The following is a 20,843-nucleotide window of genomic DNA, read 5'->3' as shown; positions in this document are numbered from 1 at the left end:
CAGAACCTCTCTCAGATACAGACACATCAGACTCAAATTCACTATCAGAAGCTCTTTCTGATTCTGAAACATCAGACACAAATTCACTATCAGAACCTCTTTCAGACTCAGACACATCAGACTCAAAGTAACTATCAGAACCTACCTTCGATTCTGACACATCAGATTCAAATTCACTAACAGAACCTCCTTCCGATTCTGAAACATCAGATTCAAATTCACTAACAGAACCTCCTTCAGATTCAGACACATCAGACTCAAATTCACTATCAGAACCTCCTTCAGATTCTGACACAAATTCACTATCAGAACCTCCTTCAGATTCTGACACATCAGACTCAAATTCACTATCAGAACCTCTTTCAGATTCAGATTCAAATTCACTATCAGAAGCTCCTTCAGATTCTGACACATCAGATTCAAATTCACTATCAGAACCTCCTTCAGATTCAGACACATCAGACTCAAATTCACTATCAGAACCTCCTTCAGATTCTGACACAAATTCACTATCAGAACCTCCTTCAGATTCTGACACATCAGACTCAAATTCACTATCAGAACCTCTTTCAGATTCAGATTCAAATTCACTATCAGAAGCTCCTTCAGATTCTGACACATCAGATTCAAATTCACTATCAGAACCTCCTTCAGATTCTGACACATCAGATTCAAATTCACTATCAGAACCTCCTTCAGATTCAGAGTCAAATTCACTATCAGAACCTCCTTCAGATACTGACACATCAGACTCAAATTCACTATCAGAACCTCCTTCAGATTCAGAATCAAATTCACTATCAGAAGCTCCTTCAGATTCTGACACATCAGACTCGAATACACTATCAGAACTTCCTTCAGATTCTGACACATCAGACACAAATTCACTATCAGAACCTGCTTCAGATGCAGACACAAATTCACTATCAGAACCTCTTTCAGATTCAGACTCAAATTCACTATCAGAAGCTCCATCAGATTCTGACACATCAGACACAAATTCACTATCAGAACCTCCTTCAGATGCAGAGACATCAGACTCAAATTTGCTATCAGAACCTCCTTCAGATTCAGACACTAATTTACTATCAGAACCTCCTTCAGATTCAGACTCAAATTCACTATCAGAACCTCCTTCAGATTCAGACTCAAATTCACTATCAGAACCTCCCTCAGATTCAGACTCAAATTCACTATCAGAACCTCCTTCAGATTCTGACACATCAGACTCAAATTCACTATCAGAACCTCCTTTAGATTCTGACACATCAGATTCAAATTCACTATCAGACCCTCCTTTAGATTCAGACTCAAATTCACTATCAGAAGCTCCTTCAGATTCTGACACATTAGACTCGAATACACTATCAGAACTTCCTTCAGATTCTGACATATCAGACCCAAATTCACTATCAGAACCTCCTTCAGATGCAGACACAAATTCACTATCAGAACCTCCTTCAGATTCAGACTCAAATTCACTATCAGAAGCTCCTTCAGATTCTGACACATCAGACTCAATATCACTATCAGAAGCTCCTTCAGATGCAGACACAAATTCACTATCAGAACCTCCTTCAGATTCAGACTCAAATTCACTATCAGAAGCTCCTTCAGATTCTGACACATCAGACTCAATATCACTATCAGAAGTTCCATCAGATTCTGACACATTAGACTCGAATACACTATCAGAACTTCCTTCAGATTCTGACATATCAGACCCAAATTCACTATCAGAACCTCCTTCAGATGCAGACACAAATTCACTATCAGAACCTCCTTCAGATTCAGACTCAAATTCACTATCAGAAGCTCCTTCAGATTCTGACACATCAGACTCAATATCACTATCAGAAGCTCCTTCAGATGCAGACACAAATTCACTATCAGAACCTCCTTCAGATTCAGACTCAAATTCACTATCAGAAGCTCCTTCAGATTCTGACACATCAGACTCAATATCACTATCAGAAGTTCCATCAGATTCTGACACATCAGATTCAAATTCACTATCAGAACCTCCTTCAGATTCTGACACATCAGATTCAAATTCACTATCAGAACCTCCTTCAGATTCAGACTCAAATTCACTATCAGAAACTCCTTCAGATTCTGACACATCAGACTCAAATTCACTATCAGAACCTCCTTTAGATTCTGACACATCAGATTCAAATTCACTATCAGAAGCTCCTTCAGATTCAGACTCAAATTCACTATCAGAAGCTCCTTCAGATTCTGACACATCAGACTCGAATACACTATCAGAACTTCCTTCAGATTCTGACACATCAGACACAAATTCACTATCAGAACCTCCTTCAGATGCAGACACAAATTCACTATCAGAACCTCCTTCAGATTTAGACTCAAATTCACTATCAGAACCTCCTTCAGATTCTGACACATCAGACTCAAATTCACTATCAGAAGCTCCTTCAGATTCTGACACATCAGATTCAAATTCACTATCAGAACCTCCTTCAGATTCTGACACATCAGATTCAAATTCACTATCAGAACCTCCTTCAGATTCAGACTCAAATTCACTATCAGAACCTCCTTCAGATTCTGACACATCAGACTCAAATTCACTATCAGAACCTCCTTTAGATTCTGACACATCAGATCCAAATTCACTATCAGAACCTCCTTCAGATTCAGATCCAAATTCACTATCAGTAGCTCCTTCAGATTCTGACACATCAGACTCGAATACACTATCAGAACTTCCTTCAGATTCTGACACATCAGACACAAATTCACTATCAGAACCTCCTTCAGATGCAGACACAAATTCACTATCAGAACCTCTTTCAGATTCAGACTCAAATTCACTATCAGAAGCTCCTTCAGATTCTGACACATCAGACACAAATTCACTATCCGAACCTCCTTCAGATGCAGAGACATCAGACTCAAATTTGCTATCAGAACCTCCTTCAGATTCAGACTCAAATTCACTATCAGAACCTCCTTCAGATTCAGACTTAAATTCACTATCAGAACCTCCTTCAGATTCAGACTCAAATTCACTATCGGAACCTCCCTCAGATTCAGATTCAAAGTCACTATCAGAACCTCCTTCAGATTCAGACACATCAGACTCAAATTCACTATCAGAACCATCTTCAGATGCAGACACATCAGACTCAAATTCACTATCAGAACCTCCTTTAGATTCAGACACAAATTCACTTGTGGATTCAGTGACAAGAACAGTAGTATTAAAATTCATGCTTGCCAATGAATCTGTAGTCATAGTCGATTTTGATGTTTCTGTAGGTCTAACCTCAGTTATTTCAGGAAAAGGAGTTGTTACTCCAGGTTCAGTAACTGCATCTAGAAAACAATTCATTAAAAAATTCATAACTTTTAAAACTGAATGGTGTGAACTTGGTCAACTGTTTTGAATTTAAATTAATATTAAACATACAAATTAATTAATTAATTAATAGATATATATAGAAGAAATATGTAAAATGTATGTATATGTAGTGTATTGTAACTTTTGCAGAAAAAAAACCCTAAAGCACATTTACTAAAAAGGTTGCAAGAAAAGGTGAATTTAATACAAAGTAACACTTATAAAGATCATTGTATATTCATTGAGTTGGTCTGAAAATATTTCATACATACTTTTTAGTTGCGTGGATGCGGCGACTCTATAGTTCACTATGTCGGTCGGTCGGTCTGTCGGTCTGTTGGTCTGTCTGTCGGTCCGGTATCACTATGCGTTTTAGCACGTGACTTATGGCTGTTGGCCTTGTTTTACTGACAAATCTGTATGCATTTTAGCATTTATACCGCTACCGTATGTTTTGTGAATGTTTATAAACATAATAGTATTTCAAAATCCTTTTAAAAGTTAAGGAATATGTATGTCTAATAATGATCACTACAATGCTACCTCCAAGTTCACATTTGACACCACTGAATCCAGGTTGACAGAAACACAAATATGCAGCTGATCCCAATTGAAGGCATGTACCATCATTGAAACAAGGAGCACTATCACACAATGTTTCTAAAAATAAAGTTATTTAGCAATTTATGATATGTCTCAATAAATTAAGTTTAAAAGTTCAGAAACATTTTATTGTGATCCTAACAAATTTAATTGGCAAGGAGTTTAAACATCCCTTAGGTTACAGCAGGATCTTTATTTTAGAGTAACAATTGGGGAATGTGAAAACAATACTGTAAAGCAGAAATAATCAGGAAGCCAATAAGCCTACAATCTTATGGAAGCAATACAAGAGAAGACACCTTACAACAATGGAATATATTTACCATTAGGGGCAGGTTATTCACTAGTGCAAATGTGGTATTATGTTTTACTTCACAATATGGGGCCATTTAATAGACTACTGTTAAGAAAGGTTACCTCGTTCACAACTGTCTCCAGCATAGCCAGTCAGACAGTTACAAGTATATGAGTCACCGCTACTTAAGCACTGTCCACCATTCAAACATGGATTACTATTACACACTATAGGAACTAAAAAGGAATGAAAATAAAATATTAAAATTCAGGGCTTTATGATAGTAAATATATTGTAAAAAAAAACAGAAATGTTCTTGTTGTGATGGCTATTACAATTCTGTGTGCATATTACAAAAACCAATTTAGCTTATTACAAAATGACCTTAATTACAGCTTACTAAATAATGTATCTACCTTCATTCTCACAGTTGTTGCCACCATACATAGAAGAACACTGACAGATGTATATGCTATCAAAGGAAATACAGGTTCCTCCATTGAGACAAGGATTGCTATCACATGGTATAGTAACCGCTGTTTCACAGTTTACACCAGTAAAACTCTCTGGACATTGGCAGAAGAAAGACATTCCAGATGTCATACAAGTTCCTCCATTAAGACAAGGATTGCTATCACATGGCGCAATAATCGCTGTTTCACAGTTTACACCAGCAAAACTTTCAGGACATTGGCAGAAGTAAGATGTTCCAGATGCTATACAACTTCCTCCATTAAGACAAGGATTGCTATCACATGCCGTAATAACCGCTGTTTCACAGTTTACACCAGTAAAACTCTCTGGGCATTGGCAGAAGAAAGATGTTCCAAATGAAATACAAGTTCCCCCATTAAGACAAAGATTGCTATCACATGGCATAATAACCGCTGTTTCACAGTTTACACCGGTAAAACTCTGTGGGCATTGACAGAAAAAAGACAATCCAGATGTCGTACAAGTTCCTCCATTAAGACATGGATTGCTATCACATGGCATAGTAACCGCTGTTTCACAGTTTACACCAGTAAATCCTTCTGGGCATTGGCAGAAAAAAGACATTCCAGATGTCATACAACTTCCTCCATTAAGACATGGATTGCTATCACATGGCGTAATAACCGCTGTTTCACAGTTTACACCAGTAAAACTCTCTGGACATTGGCAGAAGAAAGACATTGCAGATGTCATACAAGTTCCTCCATTGAGGCAAGGATTGCTATCACATGGCATAATAACCACTGTTTCACAGTTTACACCAGCAAAACTCTCTGGGCATTGGCAGAAGAAAGACATTCCAGATGTCATACAACTTCCTCCATTAAGACATGGATTGCTATCACATGGCATAATAACCGCTGTTTCACAATTTACACCTGTAAAACTCTCTGGACATTGGCAGAAAAAAGACATTCCAGATGTCATACAAGTTCCTCCATTGAGGCAAGGATTGCTATCACATGGCATAATAACCACTGTTTCACAATTTACCCCTGTAAAACTCTCTGGGCATTGGCAGAAGAAAGATGTTTCAGATTCAGATGTCATGCAAGTTCCTCCATTAAGACAAGGATTACTATCACATGGCAACATGCCTGTAAAAGAAAATATACTCTGTGTTTAGTTTACTATTTTCGACAATGTTTATAGTAATTTTCTGATTCAGGTGCAGATTTTGTAAAATTAAAGTGTGCATATTGGCATTTAACTATGTTTTAGTGAATTCTTGTTTTAAATGCATCAAAAACCATTCATTTTCCTGTCATTAATTGATATGTTTGATGTCCTTGTTTTATTCACATTTTTTTGTTACAGGTATACATGTTAAACAGCAAGATATTTTCAATATTTTAATAAAATCAAAACAGGGTACTGCATTTAGTAAGTTCAAAATAGTAGCTATAAATGCAACACATATGTTCTAGAATTGATCGAATGATATAAATTATTCAAAGACAACCAGAAGGTTGAATGAAGAGTTTACAACAAAATAAAAAACGTCTAAGTAATACATACAAATGTAGAAAAAATTACAGTTATTTATATCTAAAACTATAACTGTAATAAAAAATGTATTTAGAAAAAAGATATATACCTATTATTGACTGACAGTTGGTACCTACAAAGCCTTCTTGACAAAAACAAATGTAGATATTAGGGTTATCAAAGCAAGAACCTCCATTTAAACAGGGGTCACTTTCACATGGTCGAATTGTACCTGTAATAAACGCATTAAAGTAATAAACAATAATGTAGTAATCTTTCCAAATACACAATACTGTATTTTAAATATGGAAAGTAATAAATGAAAAAACAACAAGAGTACAATCAACAAATTTACTTACTTGTAAGAATCTCGCAACGAGTACCCTGGTAAGCAGTTGGACACGTGCAAGAATACACATTCAATCCGATGTCAACACAGGTGCCACTATTCAAACATGGGCTGCTTTCACAGGCAAAAACAACTATTTTTTTAAATAAGAGATATTTTGTATTTCCAACAATATTCATAAACTTTCTTAGCCAAGGCTACTTCTACTACTACTACTGTTGTTAGTTGAGATTTGTAAAGTGAAGGCTGTAATTTTTAGATTAAAAAATAAACAATCTGTGCTAAATGGTATTTAAGAATGATAGATAATGAGTACATACTATTTTCATCTTCCACTTAATTGGAGCATACTTATCAACACTGATTGGTTAGCACTAAGTTATATAATTTGACTCTGACTTACCTGTGTCACAAGTTAATCCTGTATATCCCGTAGGACAATCACATTGGAATATTCCATCCTGACTACTGCATGTGGCACCATTATTACACGGAGAGCTGGAACAGGCATTTGTAACAGCTGTAACAATAAGAGGACATCTTAATATTTTACTTCTACACTCATGCAGAAGGTGATTCTAGTGCAGTTGTATTATATATATTCATATTCAATTTAGTTGTCCCCACCTGGAACATTTGTCAAGGCAAAAAAACCTTTACTTATCGTTCATCTAAAAGCTGGAATGAACTTCCAAATGAATCAAAAATTAACTTTAAAGATTTTTCAATAACTTCATTCCAAAATACAATTAGTACTCAACATTTTTAACTGAATTTTTTGTTTTCTAAAATTGATTGCTATTTTTAATGTATATTTCAATTACTCTTTGTCTTTATTTTATTATGTTTGTTATATTTTTAATTACTGTACCACTTTGGAAATCAGTGCACTAGTACTGAAAGTGCTTGCAGAATAAAGAAAGAATAAATAAATAAATAAATATTATATTTCTTTAAGTTTATGTATTGTTGTAAGAATAATGATTTAAAGTAAATAAAGATTGAATGAATTAATAAAATCTTTTATAGTTCCAAAGTCTAAGTGGTAAAATGTTCATAGAACAAACACAAAATACTCTACATAAGATTGACAGGAATTAAATCAGGACTCTATAATTTGAATGTAGTTTAACCTCTGCTACAACTTTAAAATAATTTGATAAATGTGTAGCAATAAGGTGGTATTGGCGAAAACATTCCTTGAAAACATTCCTTGAACTATTTTAGTAGATAGTATTAATATAAATTTTTTCTAATTTTAAATAGACTAGTTAATATCGTACGTGTTGCACATTGAACTCCTGAAAAGTTTTCAGTACAAAGGCACACAACACTGCCACCAGCCTGGTTCATGCACATACCACCATTAAAGCAAGGCTGATAAAGCGCACAGTAATCTATACCTGAAAAAGAAAAAATATTTATTTTCATTCATCATTTAAAAAATCAAATCATAGTTTACATATGATGCGGTCAGTAATTTTTGTTTTTTTTAAACTATTTTGTATAAACAAAATGTAGGATCATGATAACGAAGATGTCTAAACCAAGCATAAAGGAAATGAAATTATTATATGGATAGATGAATATAATTTGAGATACATTCAGATATTCAGTGTTTCCTGTATAAAATTAAGTAAGAACATGCCTCTATACTTATTTAAAATGAAGGGCCATCAGTTTAGGTCCCGCCCAAAGGAATCATCCCTGAACCAAATGGTCCATGACAGATAACTCACTAGTTATTTAAACAACTAAATACTGAGAATCTTGGTATTCAATTTCACATGATTAGCAATTCAAACTGATAAATTCCTTATTAGAATTCTTACCAAATTCACAATTATTTCCAGAAAAAGGTGACTGGCAAAGACAGTTGTAGCCACCATCATTTCTAAGTTGACAAATACCACCATTCAAACATGGTAGGCTTGAACAGGATGATAGAGTTTCTAAAATGAATAAAGTTTACTTATTAGAGGAAATCAGAACAAAACAGAACTTTAAAAAAAACAGAATGTAATGAACTTATAACTTATAACAATAATATTAATAATGTTCAATTTAATACAGCGCAAAATGCAGGGTGCTTCTAAGCGGTGAACAATCAGCAGAAAATGTTATAAAAGAGCAAAAGCAAATGGCAACTTATTTAATAATAAATCAGTGATAATAAAAATAAATAAATAAGTATGATGATTAGAAAATAAAGAAATACAAAAAACAGAAATAAAAATGAAAAAATTATAATAATAATAATTAAAAGCATTACTCACGAAAGTCACAGTTGTTTCCTGTAAATCCTGATGTACAAAGACAAGTGTAGCTGCCATCGATTTCAACCTGGCAACTACCACCATTAATACATGGTTGACTAAAGCAAGAATCTAAATCCTCTATAATTCACAGAAAGCAAAATAAAATATATAAATGGCAAATTTAAATTGACAACGTTTTTTATTTCCTAATTACTGTATCATTTCAGACTGACAATGTGGCAATGAAAAAGTAAACTGGTCAATCAATCAAGGCCTTGTCTATTTTCCATGATTAAAGTACTGTTACCGACATTTACAGCCCAGTGGTGGTATTCACCAATCACACTTATAAGACATACTTTCCTTAAATAATTTCACAAATGGTACATTATCTAAATGCTACCATTTTAATAGTGTTTTAAATACTGTCTGTAAGTACATTTTATAAGAGACAAAATTATTCAGTAATCCAAGCACAAACAGGAGTTCAATAATATCATAATATGGCTTCACAACTTTCAGTCATTACGGTATCTTGCAATGATATTATATTATAGTACTGTACTTTAATGTACAGTCTTACCAGTTTCACATCTTGTTCCAGAAAAACCAGCTGCACATGTACAATCCGGTAGCGAAAGAGACTCGATACACGTTCCTCCATTAAAACAGTAGGGATCAGAGAATTGGCTACATGGGCCTGGCACTAGAAATGAAAATCAATTACATTTCAAAAGTTCAGTTTTATCATGCAATAGTAGACAACAGATCAAATTTTCATAAATCCAAATAAATAAATAATAAATTCATTTTTCAGTTAAGTTCATAGGTGAACTAATAAAGGGGAAATGTACATTTGCAGGGTTGGAAAATTGTGTATCTGTATTTTTACATACAAGTGACCACCACCTGTTTTTTAAGTTATAGATTCTAATATTCTCCATTATTTGACACTTTTCCAGGTACAAATTGTTGTTCCTGTACAACAACCATAGCTACCAATGCTATTTATATTTCATGCTCTAATTCAATTGCCTGAAGCACAAATTTAGTTTGGTTTAAAGCTATTCAAAATACAAGTACTAAAGAATTATTTGTCTAAGGTTGTCAATTGTAAGTCCCAAAAATAATCACTTGTTATAATATGTAACATGATATAAAAGACTTGTGCAATTTCAAGTGAACAAAGAAAGCACTAATATAAAATTACGGTACCGTGTTTTTATATGCAGAAAGGGTCACTTACACTCTGTGCAGTTTTGTCCTGTGAAGCCTTCTGTACATGTACAAGTGTACGAGTTAGAACTATCTCCCACAACAGTACAGATACCATCATTAAAGCAAGGGTTTGGCATGCATGCTGTCGCAGCTAAAAAGATAAAAAAAGGATATTATTACTATTAAAAAATAGTTATTTCAGACTCTCTTTTCTATCGTAGCGAAATACAAAGATTTGTTAAATTTTGTGACGATAATTATCTCCAAATAAATGCATCAAAAACAAAGGAGATGATCATTGATTTTAGGACTAAACATAAATTTAATTTTCAACCAATCACTATCAAAGGTAAAGAAATTGAAATTGTTGACCAGTACAAGTATCTAGGAATTGTTTTCAATGATAAACTGAGTTGGGGAGACCATATAGACTTCATCAGCAAAAAATTAAGTCCCAGAATGTATTGTATGAGAACTTTATATAAATTTAACTCCTGTGATTTGATGTTACTTTCGTTCTATAGATCCGTTATATGTAGTGTTTGGACGTATTGCCTCTCCTGTTGGGCTGGTAATGTTACCGGAGGGAATAAAGGACGCCTTGAAACTTTCATCCGTCGGGCTGGTAAAATGATTGGTCTGGAACTGCCTTCCTTTACCGATGTGCACCTAGAACACCTCCAGAAAGATTTCGAACGCATTGAGTCGGATGCCTCTCATCCTCTCCACAAAGTGATCATAGACCAACTTAATCCAAGTGGTAGATTGAGGCTCCTCAGTGTGAAAACAAATCAATTTGCTAAATCCTTTATTCCCTCCGGTATCATCCAGTACAACAGGAAGTCAAGAAGATAATTTTATATTGTAATTTTTTAGATGTTTTTATATGAATGGTTTTATGCTATATTTGTTTTTATAGTGTTTTCTTTGTTATTATGACGAGCAATGAATTTCCTTTTTGAGGATCAATAAAAGTTATCTTATCTTATCTTTGAATACATTTATACACTTTTAATGAAGACAACATGAAAAAGTTTTTAACCAGAGCTCAATAATCTTTCAACAAATTATACTGTATTTTCAGGGTTCGAAATTCACCCTTACAAACTAGCAAATCAAACATTTCTAAGCGAGCTAATGTTTGCTGGTGATAATTTTTGAAAAATGTTTAGTTAACAAAGATCTGCCAATTTCTGTATTTTAAGTTTACTGCATCAAAACATGTATTGCTCAATATGCCAGTTTAGACTTTGTAGAACTAGCACACATTTAGGCCTCCTAGTCAAAAAAAGGTTTTCTAGACTTTACACACAAATTTAGAATAGTAAAAACCAAACAAGGATTTTAAAACTGTTTAGTTAGCAAAGATCTGCAAATTTTCTGTATATTAAGTTTACTGCATCAAAACATGTATTGCTCAATATGCCAGTTAGACTGTGGAACATTTAGGCCTCATAGTAAAAAACATATTATCTAAAATGTTACAAAACTTTAATATAGTAACCACCAAAAAATGAATCAAGAACAGAAATAAACAATTCTTATTCATTGCTCCACTTTTAATATTCTTCCATTTTTTAGTTTTCACACAAGTGTATTATGTGCTGTTTTCAATATATAATTGTTTTCTTGAATCAGGTAGACAATTTTAAAAGTCAATAATGATATTAAAATTATGTTTATGTAAAAAATTAAAAAACATATTTTATTTCTAAATTATTACAGTTGAAAGGTACAGTAATATAAATTACATAACAAACATTGTTACAATCGCTGGTTCCCATAACAATTAGAATAGAAAAAATCACCACATGTACTGTATACAGTTCTCACTATAAGCTTGCTAGCAGGCACAAACTGGTACAAAAGCTACCAACCACTTAAATAAGACTAAATCTCTATATAATAATAAACTTCGGCTTTAAAAAGAAAGCTATTGAAATGTTTCCAAGCAATGTAATCGCATTAAATACCAAGAAGGACCATAGAAAACCCCTTGTATTCATTTTCATTGACTATTATTACATCATGGGATAATATATTAACAATCAAGAAATCTTTAAAAATAATCTTGAAAATTGAATACAAATAAAAGTTGTAAATGCTAAACTCTTTGAGAATCAGCTTATGATTCCTTTAAAAATGAAAATTGTGTCCCAAAAACATGAAAATTAAAAATTTATAAAATCAGACTATATTATTTTGTAGTTTTAATAAAGTTAATCACTTCCGTAGGAAAAAAAACGGACACAATTATTAAAATGTTTTCACTCATAAAATGACAAAATAAATGGTTAAATTCAACCAAAACCCCATTACTGGCAGCCAATTTGACTATTTTTTGCTTTAAATTACAGTTTTTTAGGTAAATGCTTTTTTTTTTATCAAATTTTTAGTAAAAATTGATTACGATGAGGTGACATTAAAATGGCATATTCAACAAACAAAAATAACAAGAATTATTTTTTCTAAAAAAATACTTTTGATTTGTTTTTTTTTAAATATATATTATTTTATATAATCATTTAGTACTGTATAATCATATTTTGTTGATTTTTATAGTTGTTATTGTTAGCATGTAGTTTTAGCTTTATAGATTTAATAAAACATGACAATAAATAAAACAGACCTGTCTGATGTGGTTTATTCTGTACAAATATGTTTTTTTTTAAATAAACATCATTAATACTGTATATTCATTTTATTGTTGAGTATTACAGCCAATAGCAGATCTTTGAACAGTTATTGAATAATACATACTAAAAAGATGGAATAATATATCTAAGTTATTCTAAATATGGGATTAGTTCAAGTACATTTTCAGAATTGTTTACTCATGCCGATACAATGACTTGAATATGGTACATATGTTTATTTTGCTGTAACTTATTGGTATCAATCAAGGACAGTGTGAATGAGATTTGCTTCTGATCACTAAATCTATTTAATCCTTCAACAGCCTACCTTAATCCCCTGAAATACAAAATTCAAACCACAAACTCAAGAACGTTACTTTTTTTTCAAACATTATTAAACTGTTTGAAGGTTTGCATGGCGAAATCAAATGTTGATATAAAGTTTGCGGTACACCGCGTATGTTAATTCTGAAAAGAACTGTTGATCGGTTTCTCGACTTTTCGATCAATATGCTTTGATCGTCCTCAGGAGTGAGAATCATTCATATCAACATTATTAAACTGAACATCATAAGTAAACAAACAATTATTTTTCATATTTCTATTAGTATCTATTTCAAATTAAAGTAATTCCTTATACCATGGACCTACAGTATAAATGTATACAGGTATAGGTCCAGGTCCAGGTCTATGGACTGAATATTAACTCTACTCTTCATACTAAATTATGATACTACTTTATACATACTAAGTGTTTTAACATTTTAGCTTGCTAAAATTAAATTTTAAAGTGAGTTTAAATTGTATTATTAGTACTTGTACAAATTAAACAAACTCAAAATTGGTGATATTCGATGGTCTATCACTGGTTTATTAATATTAACTTTGTTGGTAATTAGCCACCTTTGTTTTCAATGACAGTTATTAAATTGCCAAATGAAATGAATATGGAATTTAATGATTAATATTTAATTAATCAAGTGTAGAGATATACAGTAACTATTGTAAAATTAAACATGATGATTTGCCTGTTTTTGACAATGATGGTACCGAACCAGTAATAACTTTATGTACTACGTGAACGCAAGTAGTATTTAGTATTTAAAATGATTATTATACTGTACAGTATTATCAAAACAAGTACAAATCTTACTCCATAGCGAAAGTTAATTTTCATAGTTTGTTATTTTTTTAAGAATACATCTATTTAAATAATATTAGCCCAAGGGAATAGTGTTTTCCGAAAGATTGGTAGTCTGCTTGTTTTATTTTACTGATTTAACGTTTTGTTTATTCCATTTGTATTTCCATTGAGATCCAATAACCACAGAATTGTAATTTTTTCAGTAATTTGCTTTTTCAATAAATAAATACATCTGAATCACTGATATAAAAATTTAATTGAGCTGATGAATAATAAACTGCAATTATAGTTGGCAATGTAATTTCCGAAAAAGTATTGTATTTTGAAGAAACCAACAATAGTTTATCCTTGCCCGACTGTTACATCAATGACCAGTCAGTTGTAGGAATTTGTATGCTCAATAGAAAATACAGAAATACAGATTTCCAGTTAAACTGTTAATTGTGTTATGAGATAATGGCTTGCAAGGTTGACTAGTAAAGCACGTCCCCTTATTTGTTTACTATACAGTTTGCAGGCATCTTGTCTAACCTGTACAACTCTCTAATTCAATAATATGTTTATCTCTGAAAGTAAGTAATAAACAACCAAACAATGGTAGGATATTATGACATATAGCTTTTTGTTCAAAATAGTAATGAAGCAAATTTCAGTTATGTTCCCATCTAGTATGTATTAGACCTGGTATTATTATATACCTGTCTTTTTAAAAGGGCATGACAATCAAATGGTATGATGAACATGGAGCTGATTAGATAGTACTAACCCGTATTATTATAGCTTCATTGTATGAATAATATCTTTGTATTAACGTTTGTCCATAACTTGAAACTTTTCATTGTACAAGGTACTGTACTTACTCATTGTGTGTAAAAAGTACAAATTGTACTTGATACAGTGATCTGATAAACTTTCTCATAGAGCCATATATGAAGAGTTCCGAATATTAGAAAGAAAAAAAACATGCCCTGTGTATACCATGTGACTTTTGAGCTTTAGCTTTATAACTATGATTCTGGTTTTTCCTTAAACAGTTCAGTTTTTCCCATAATATTTTGAAGCCAAAATAGAAGTACCGTTAATCTTCTAATAGTAACCCACACTCTAATAGTAACCCCTCTTCTAATAGTAACCCACCTTATAAGTCAATCTATAATAATAACCCACTACTCTAATAGTAATCCATGGGGGTTAATATTAGAGTCACAAAAACTATTGACAAAATGACATTATGAAAACTGGTCGTTTATGATGCAGCCGTATTTTGAAAACAAGGAGATAATGCATGTTGATTTTGGGAGTGGGGAGGATTGAGTGTTTTTGAGTTAATAAAATAAAGTTATTATTATTTATTCGTACTGTTTTATTATTTTGCTACGATTTTCTGACCAGAAAATTGGTAATAGTAACCAACTACTCTAATAGTAACCCCGCTTCTAATAGTGACCCACCCTGAAAACCAATCAAAGAATAATAACCAGGGTTAGAATTAGAAGATTTACGGTACCAATTATATTAATTATTAAAGTTAAGGATTAAAAAAAGAAATGAATACGTACGGTTTTGGCACATGATACCCGTGAAATTTGGTGTGCATGTGCAGCTTGCAAAAAACTGATGATTTACACAAAGTCCACCGTTAAAGCATGTAATACCAGTGCACGCATCCAATGCTGTAAATATTAGTAATCAAACGTGCAGCAAAAACAAATGGTGTAATGTTATTATCAAATAGTAGAACCAAATTAAGGCGACAGAATAGGGTCCAAGCAAAGTACTCCCTAAAGCCTGTTTTCCTGTCGACGTTATTTGACGCTATCGTTAACAATAATTGGCAAATCTTCAACGTTAACATTGAAATGTTAACCATTTACAGAAAAAGGTACTCACTATCGTCATCAATATAACTTGATCGTTTTCAAACGATCATTGTTAAACTGTTAACGATCAAAGATGATAGTGTCGAATAACGTCAGGAAAACAGGCTTTAATAGGGTTGTCCACTGAATAATAGTGTTAACAGTGTCCCTCATTCATTTCATGGGAATGTGTCCTATGATAAGAAGGAGTATCTTTTGAATAGGGGAGTCCACTAAATGGGGATGACCCCTAAATGGGAATGTCACCTGAATAGGGGTGTCTTAAATGAGAAGTTCTACTGTATAACCATAGATTAAAACATCACATTTATTACGTTTCACTGAAAAGAAGGCAACATTTAATCTTCCATTCCATGAAACGAAACAAGTGTGAATGTGCCTTAAAATACCAAGAAAGTGCATAGATTGCATCACCATAGAGAGTGGTAATTCTTTAATAGCCATTATATGCAACAACCTCCCATGTAAGAACCATCTAATGCAGTAAACTCTCCCAATACCGCACATCTTTGGGCAGGCCAAATATGTCTGGTTTTCTGGAAAGTCTGGTATTCGGAAAACTGTATGTTTACGGTAAAACTGAATTTGGGACTTTTTGGTATTGGGAGAGTTTCTGGTTTTCAGAGAGTCTGGTATTTGGAGAATTGACTGTACTTTGAATACAGTTCTCAGTGAATGTGTCGTGCATATACACATTTTAAAATAAAACTAAAAATATCAAACATTTTTTTAAATATAAATACAATATATAAATAACATATTCAAATACTTTAAATGCTATTGTAACCCATTGATATTAAAAATAGTTTTCATTCTGAAATCATGTTATTTGTTAATGTATATAAGAATCAAATTTGACTGTACACATTTTTTTGTAATAAACCAAATAAATAATTACTGTACAGTTCTGTATGTTTTACCACATATTACTAAACATTTACATGTTTAACGACGTCTATATGCAGAAAATGTTTATTGTTTGACTATGTAGGCGACAGTATCTTACATTAACAGGAAATATATCAATGCGCGTACATATGTACAGTTAACAATTGTAGAAAATCCTTATTTATTTATTTACAATAGATTGTCATATATATCAGCACCCATGGTGGTACGGGAAGTCACAAGTAGAAACTGTGATAGCTTGGATCAATTTGGTGCTTAAACTCAGAAACCTGAATTCATGATTTAAAGGTTATTTTATTCATAGTGCAATTTAAAGTCATTGAGAGAGGTATATTTTATTTTGATAGTATTTTGATCCACATCATTGACTGAGTTTCCATAGGTATATTTGACTGGACTGTTTTTTTTATGCTGATAATCATCAGCAGATGTAGCTCCTCGCTGTTTAAGTATGCGAGCAGTTAGTAACTCAATGAAAGATGTTTGCGAGTAAACCAAACGAATACACCTAAAATACACCTGAGCCACTGTAGAATTTACGGTCGATGCTTGTGGTCTGAATATTTCATGTAGTGAATTTATGCGCGACTATCAAAAAGCATTTTTTTAAAGGGTGTAAAAGTGTAAAAATTAAAAAAAAGTGAAGTGCACTAGTCAAACAAAAATTTTATTATTAAGTAATTGATATTTTTATACTTACATTCTTCACAACGGGAACCAACCCATCCTTGAGGGCAATCACATACAAATAAGTCAACCGCATCTACACATGTACCTCCATTAAGACAAGGAGAGCTTGCACACTGATCATCATCTATCAAAACAAAAAATAAATGTTTTATTTGATTCAGAATTTAGAATTCTTAGCATTTGATTTCTGTATTGACACAGATGTTTTCATTTTCACAATTATACAAAACAATTGAATATGCTTGCTGAAATAAATTTTCAAAATAATTATACAAGTAGGCCTATAAGGAAATATTAATAACATTCAACATTTTTTTAATTTAATTTCCTTTCTTAACCATTATTAAATGCACTATAAATATCATGTTGGCAATTCACGTGCACTGTACAGGTTTGAAATAAAGGTCAACATAGGTCACCATGCACCTGATTTCTCAAATACAAAGAAATCTTTGTTTAATCTTCTTTTATTATATAAATGTATGTGTTTGCGTTTCTCGTTGCTTCAAAGGATATCAACAAAAATAATTTGTTCTCATAAATTTATATGAAAGTAGACCTGATGCTTTCAGCTAATTCATAGTGACATCTTTCGAAGGTTTTTTGTTTATACAATTATTATAATATTTGCATGTGTGGGCTATTTTCATAACTCTAAAACACAGTTGTTAATCACAATAGGCCTCCTTATAGAATGCAAAGTCACCTGTGCCTAGAGGCTAGATTTGCATCCATAACTTTATGTCAAATGAAAGAAAAATTCCCATACTTCCTCATCATTATTCTACAACCTTCAATTTGAGTTGAGAGCAGTATAAACCACTAGCTGGTGATATGCCATGCTAGTAGGCCTACAGTATTCTACCTAGGCCTAGAGCTAAATTCAGTAGGGCAAGTGTAGCCTACTACTGCCCTAACTAAGCACACTGGCTCGATGTTGCGTGTGCCTCTCACTGTCTGCTGGGGCCTCAGCTAGGGCCTAGGATATCAAAATGGAATACACCCACTTTATGTTCCTCTAACAATACTCTAAGCCCTGCTCCAATCATGCTGTCTATTATTAATACAGTATTACATAGTATACAAAATATGTATCTCTCTATGCATGGTGGGCCTAAAGCATAATTTATGATGTAGACGAATGAATCGACTGTGAAGTGAAAACACGTGCGCGATGTAAACAAAACCCATGATTGGTCAGAAAATTATCGGAAAATGTGGACGCACGTATTCAAACGTGTAAAAAGACAACGTGGTGGATTTTTTGTTTCGATTTTTTTTTTTTTTTACTTACTGTACAGGTAAGTCTTGGATTTAATTTAACACAAAAAAAATAATTTGAATGTCAAAATCAGACTCAGAGCTTGAGTGTGTTATTGATCAACACTTAACGGTATTAACACGACGTAAATAGGCCTACAAATAAATCCTTCAATACTGTATATACTGGGCTGGAATGGTATAAAAAAGTGAAGGTCTAAGGCCTCATTTTTGTAAGCGAAATATTTTGAAGTTAAAATAATGAGGCCAATATCTAACGTCAATATTAATTATAATGAATTATTTTATAAAAACGAACTAGAAAATTAATACAATTAAAGCATGTCCTATACAGAGATGAGCAAAAACGAATACCACGTATTCGACAGATAGTATGTGGAGGTTTATCTTTTACTATGCCCTGACCGTCCATGAGTCTTTCAACAAAAAGGGTCAGAAGCAAAAATCGCATACTCTAAATTTCTGAGAATCCGACAATGGGCTAATATTGCTGTGAAGTTTATTACAATTAAAATGCATTAATATCTGTTTAAAAAATGTTTAAAAGACCGAATGAAAAAATTAAGTATCATAATCAAAACGTTGTGTGGGCCAATCTGTACCGGTACCGCTGGTTACATGGTACAATGGATATAATAATTGTGTAAACCACAAAGCATTGTTTGGCTATTATATTACTGGACAGCCAAGCAATGACATCGGCATGTATTACGCTACGGCAACTATGACTCAAACAATAGTCCGAATGCAAACTAGGAAAGTTTAGTTTCGAGAAAGTGGTGTGGCTTGATATGATAGGAGTGGTGTCTTAATGCCAACCATTTATTGATTCATTCATAATAATAACATTTATTTCCTTTTCTCTTTCACTGTAGGCCTAAATACAATTTAGATAACTGTAAATAATTAAGAGGCAAAACCTAAGAAGTAACGCAATTTGAAGGTCTCCTCCAAAAAAAGCTTGTGACGGGTTAGGCAGTTAAGAAAAACAAATTGCAATCATATTTTGATGTTTGATTTAACATACAGAAACAAAACAGGACAGACAAACAAACAAGCAAAGCACAAAAAGAATTTATTAATGCCATGAAAGCACATAAACTCCAAATAAATGTGTTTATTCCCTTTTTCTTTCTTTCTTTTTTTTAAACCAAGACGCCGATCCATGAATGTTAAATGTTTAATAGGCTATAATAATATGAATCCGTATATTATGTATTATAATTATATAACAGCATATTTTCTTATGGAGGGCTGCATTTTATTATACCGGTATCCTATAACACGCCATATGTCGCATCTAGGCCTATTCAATACTAAATATTACATTAGTATAAATGAATGTACAATTATCTAGGTGGCCAGATTTATCATCAACCTCACAAAAAATTAGGTTCTACTATGTCAAATAACTTTGTACCGTCAATTAGAGGCCCATATAAAATATTAATATGCAATTATAGGAAGTTTTCATAGACTAGTAGTACGCGTACGGTATTCGATTAAGATGGGTCTAGTTGTTTTTACTCGGGGTACCCGAGTCTAGTACTTACTCATTTTCTCCTCCACCATCTGGACACTATTGAGTAAAAAGTGCGATTTTTACTACTTTAAGTACTACTCCTCCCTTATTAGTTGTAGTATTGAGCTGGGATTTGGCATGAACATACTACAGGGACATGTCCTCAAAGCTATAGAGCTGGATTTTTAATTTTTTTTAAATTAATTTGTTTAATTAAGAATCCACAATGTGTGACACACACCACAGCGTTATGTTAGTTATATGGTTATATGCGGCTTCTTGGCGTAGTGGTTATCACGTTTGCTCAATACGCAGAAGGTACCTGGTTCGAGCCCGGGCTAAACCTTTTTTTTTTAACTTTATGGTGAAAAGTACTGTATACGCAATATGATAATTATACACAGTATATCTTATTATTATTTTTTGAAATACTTATTTTGTGTAATCGGTAATTATCACTTTTACACATGTTTATTTTGCTTTGTGCTTATTACCATTTATTTGTAATTTAAATGGATTAAAAAACTTTCTGTAACCCACAATTTCAATGTAAGAGGTTTCGTAGTGTAGTGGTTGTCAAGTCTGCTTAACACGCAGAAGGTCCCGGTTCGAGCCCTGGCGAAACCTATTTTTCTTTAACTTTCTAACTGTATACGTCTGTATACAGCTTCTTTCGCTGTACCCCGAGTATTGCACATTCGTGCT

At 32.7% G+C, this 20,843-nt stretch overlaps 1 protein-coding gene across 3 annotated transcripts in view; it reads right to left on the bottom strand.

The window, feature by feature from the left end:
- The window catches only part of LOC140051304 (uncharacterized), a 42,965-nt gene that overhangs the window by 21,897 nt on the left and 225 nt on the right, over nucleotides 1-20,843 (bottom strand). For 2 of the 3 annotated variants that reach the window (XM_072096471.1, XM_072096473.1), the window contains exons 2-15: nucleotides 17,346-17,459; nucleotides 15,416-15,529; nucleotides 10,105-10,227; nucleotides 9,442-9,564; nucleotides 8,877-8,996; nucleotides 8,433-8,552; nucleotides 7,884-8,003; nucleotides 7,004-7,120; nucleotides 6,611-6,733; nucleotides 6,361-6,483; nucleotides 4,685-5,860; nucleotides 4,391-4,504; nucleotides 3,914-4,030; nucleotides 3,296-3,345 (exon numbers count right to left, since the gene is read on the bottom strand). In XM_072096471.1, coding sequence (XP_071952572.1) covers nucleotides 3,296-3,345; nucleotides 3,914-4,030; nucleotides 4,391-4,504; nucleotides 4,685-5,860; nucleotides 6,361-6,483; nucleotides 6,611-6,733; nucleotides 7,004-7,120; nucleotides 7,884-8,003; nucleotides 8,433-8,552; nucleotides 8,877-8,996; nucleotides 9,442-9,564; nucleotides 10,105-10,227; nucleotides 15,416-15,529; nucleotides 17,346-17,459 — 2,654 coding nt within the window. The remainder of the gene's footprint in view (nucleotides 1-3,295; nucleotides 3,346-3,913; nucleotides 4,031-4,390; nucleotides 4,505-4,684; nucleotides 5,861-6,360; nucleotides 6,484-6,610; nucleotides 6,734-7,003; nucleotides 7,121-7,883; nucleotides 8,004-8,432; nucleotides 8,553-8,876; nucleotides 8,997-9,441; nucleotides 9,565-10,104; nucleotides 10,228-15,415; nucleotides 15,530-17,345; nucleotides 17,460-20,843) is intronic. The other variant, XM_072096472.1, reaches the window with a different exon arrangement.

This window comes from Antedon mediterranea, chromosome 6, assembly GCF_964355755.1.
Source record: "Antedon mediterranea chromosome 6, ecAntMedi1.1, whole genome shotgun sequence".
NCBI classification, from domain to species: Eukaryota; Metazoa; Echinodermata; class Crinoidea; order Comatulida; family Antedonidae; genus Antedon; species Antedon mediterranea.
Note: the sequence above shows the minus strand (reverse complement) of the source record. Positions and strands in the feature narration are given on the sequence as shown.